General features: G+C 44.8%; 1 protein-coding gene across 1 annotated transcript in view; it reads right to left on the minus strand.

The window, feature by feature from the left end:
- trappc1 (trafficking protein particle complex subunit 1) overlaps window positions 1–2,500 on the minus strand; it is an 8,658-nt gene that overhangs the window by 3,343 nt on the left and 2,815 nt on the right. Inside the window, exon 3 of the mRNA XM_053481944.1 lies at window positions 1,624–1,694. Within this exon, the coding sequence (XP_053337919.1) occupies window positions 1,624–1,694 (71 nt within the window). The remainder of the gene's footprint in view (window positions 1–1,623; window positions 1,695–2,500) is intronic.

Genomic DNA, 2,500 nt, shown 5'->3' on the forward strand with positions numbered 1-2,500 from the left:
AAAGACACAGACAGACAGACACAGACAGACACAGACAGACAGACACAGACAGACAGACACAGACAGACAGACACAGACAGACAGACACAGACAGACAGACAGACACAGACAGACAGACACAGACAGACAGACACAGACAGACAGACAGACAGACAGACACACACAGACAGACACACACAGACAGACACACACAGACAGACACAGACAGACAGACACAGACAGACACACACACAGACAGACAGACACACACACAGACAGACAGACACACACACAGACAGACACACACACACACAGACAGACACACACACACAGACAGACACACACACACACACAGACAGACACACACAGACAGACAGACACACACAGACAGACACACACACACAGACAGACACACACACACAGACAGACACACACACAGACAGACAGACACAGACACACACACAGACAGACACAGACACACAGACACACACACAGACAGACAGACACACAGACACACACACACACAGACAGACAGACACACACAGACAGACACACACAGACAGACACACACAGAGACACACACACACAGAGACACACACACACACACAGACACACAGAGACAGACACACAGAGACACACACACAGACACACAGACAGAGACACACACAGACACACAGACAGAGACACACACAGAGACAGACACACACACAGACAGAGACAGACACACACACAGACAGACAGAGACAGACACACACACAGACAGACAGAGACAGACACACACACAGACAGACAGAGACAGACACACACACAGACAGACAGAGACAGACACACACACAGACAGACAGAGACAGACACACACACAGACAGACAGAGACAGACACACACACAGACAGACAGAGACAGACACACACACAGACAGACAGAGACAGACACACACACAGACAGACAGAGACAGACACACACACAGACAGACAGAGACAGACACACACACAGACAGACAGACACACACACACAGACAGAGACAGACAGACACACACAGACAGAGACAGACAGACACACACAGACAGAGACAGACAGACACACACAGACAGAGACAGACAGACACACACAGACAGAGACAGACAGACACACACAGACAGAGACAGACACACACACAGACAGAGACAGACACACACACAGACAGAGACAGACACACACACAGACAGAGACAGACACACACACAGACAGAGACAGACAGAGACAGACAGAGACAGACAGACAGAGACACACAGAGACAGACAGACAGAGACACACAGAGACAGACAGACAGAGACAGACAGAGACACACAGAGACAGACAGACAGAGACAGACAGAGACACACAGAGACAGACAGACAGAGACAGACAGAGACAGACAGAGACAGACAGACAGACAGACAGACAGACACACAGACACAGACAGACAGACACAGACAGACACAGACAGACAGACACAGACAGACAGACAGACACAGACAGACACAGACAGACACAGACAGACAGACACACACACAGACAGACAGACAGACACACACACAGACAGACAGACACAGACAGACACAGACAGACAGACACACACACAGACAGACAGACACACACACACACACAGTAGCTGCAGAAGGATACATGTCCAGTGGTGACATCTTACTGACAAAGGAGCGGATGGAGAAGAGCATTCCATACATCAGCTTAAACTCCTAAACACACACACACACGATTCTCTGTCTGTAAGTGTGTAGATATACATATAGTGTGTGTATAACGTGTATGTGTGTATATAATGTGTGTGTATAGTTACACATTATACACACATTATACACATTATATACTCACACACGTATATAGTGTGTATAATGTGTGTATAATGTGTGTGTAGTGTGTGTGTATAGTGTGTGTAATGTGTGTATGGTGTGTGTATAATGTTTGTATAGTGTGTGTGTATAGTGTGTGTAATGCGTGTGTAATGCGTGTATGGTGTGTGTGTATAGTGTGTATACTGTTTGTATAGTGTGTGTATACTGTAGTGTGTATAATGTGTGTGTAGTGTGTGCAGAGTGTATGTATAATGTGTATAGTGTGTGTATAATGTTTGTATAGTGTGTGTGTAATGTGGTATAGTGTGTGTCTAATGTGTGTATAGTGTGTCTAATGTGTGTATACTGTTTGTATAGTGTGTATAATGCGTGTATAATGTGTGTGTATAGTGTGTGTGTGTGTGTAGAGTGTGTGTGTAGAGTGTGTGTGTAATGTGTGTATAACGTGTGTATACTGTTTGTATAGTGTGTATAATGTGTGTAGAGTCTGTGTGTAATGTGTGTATACTGTTTGTATAGTGTGTGTAGAGTGTGTGTGTAATGTGTGTATAATGTGTGTGTAATGCGTGTATAATTTGTGTATAGTGTGTGTATAATGTGTATACTGTTTGTATAGTGTGTATAATGTGTGTAGAGTGTGTGTATAGTATGTGTGTATAGTGTGTGTGTGTGTGTGTATAATTTGTGTA

This window comes from Clarias gariepinus, chromosome 22 (genome assembly GCF_024256425.1).
Source record: "Clarias gariepinus isolate MV-2021 ecotype Netherlands chromosome 22, CGAR_prim_01v2, whole genome shotgun sequence".
Taxonomy (NCBI): domain Eukaryota; kingdom Metazoa; phylum Chordata; class Actinopteri; order Siluriformes; family Clariidae; genus Clarias; species Clarias gariepinus.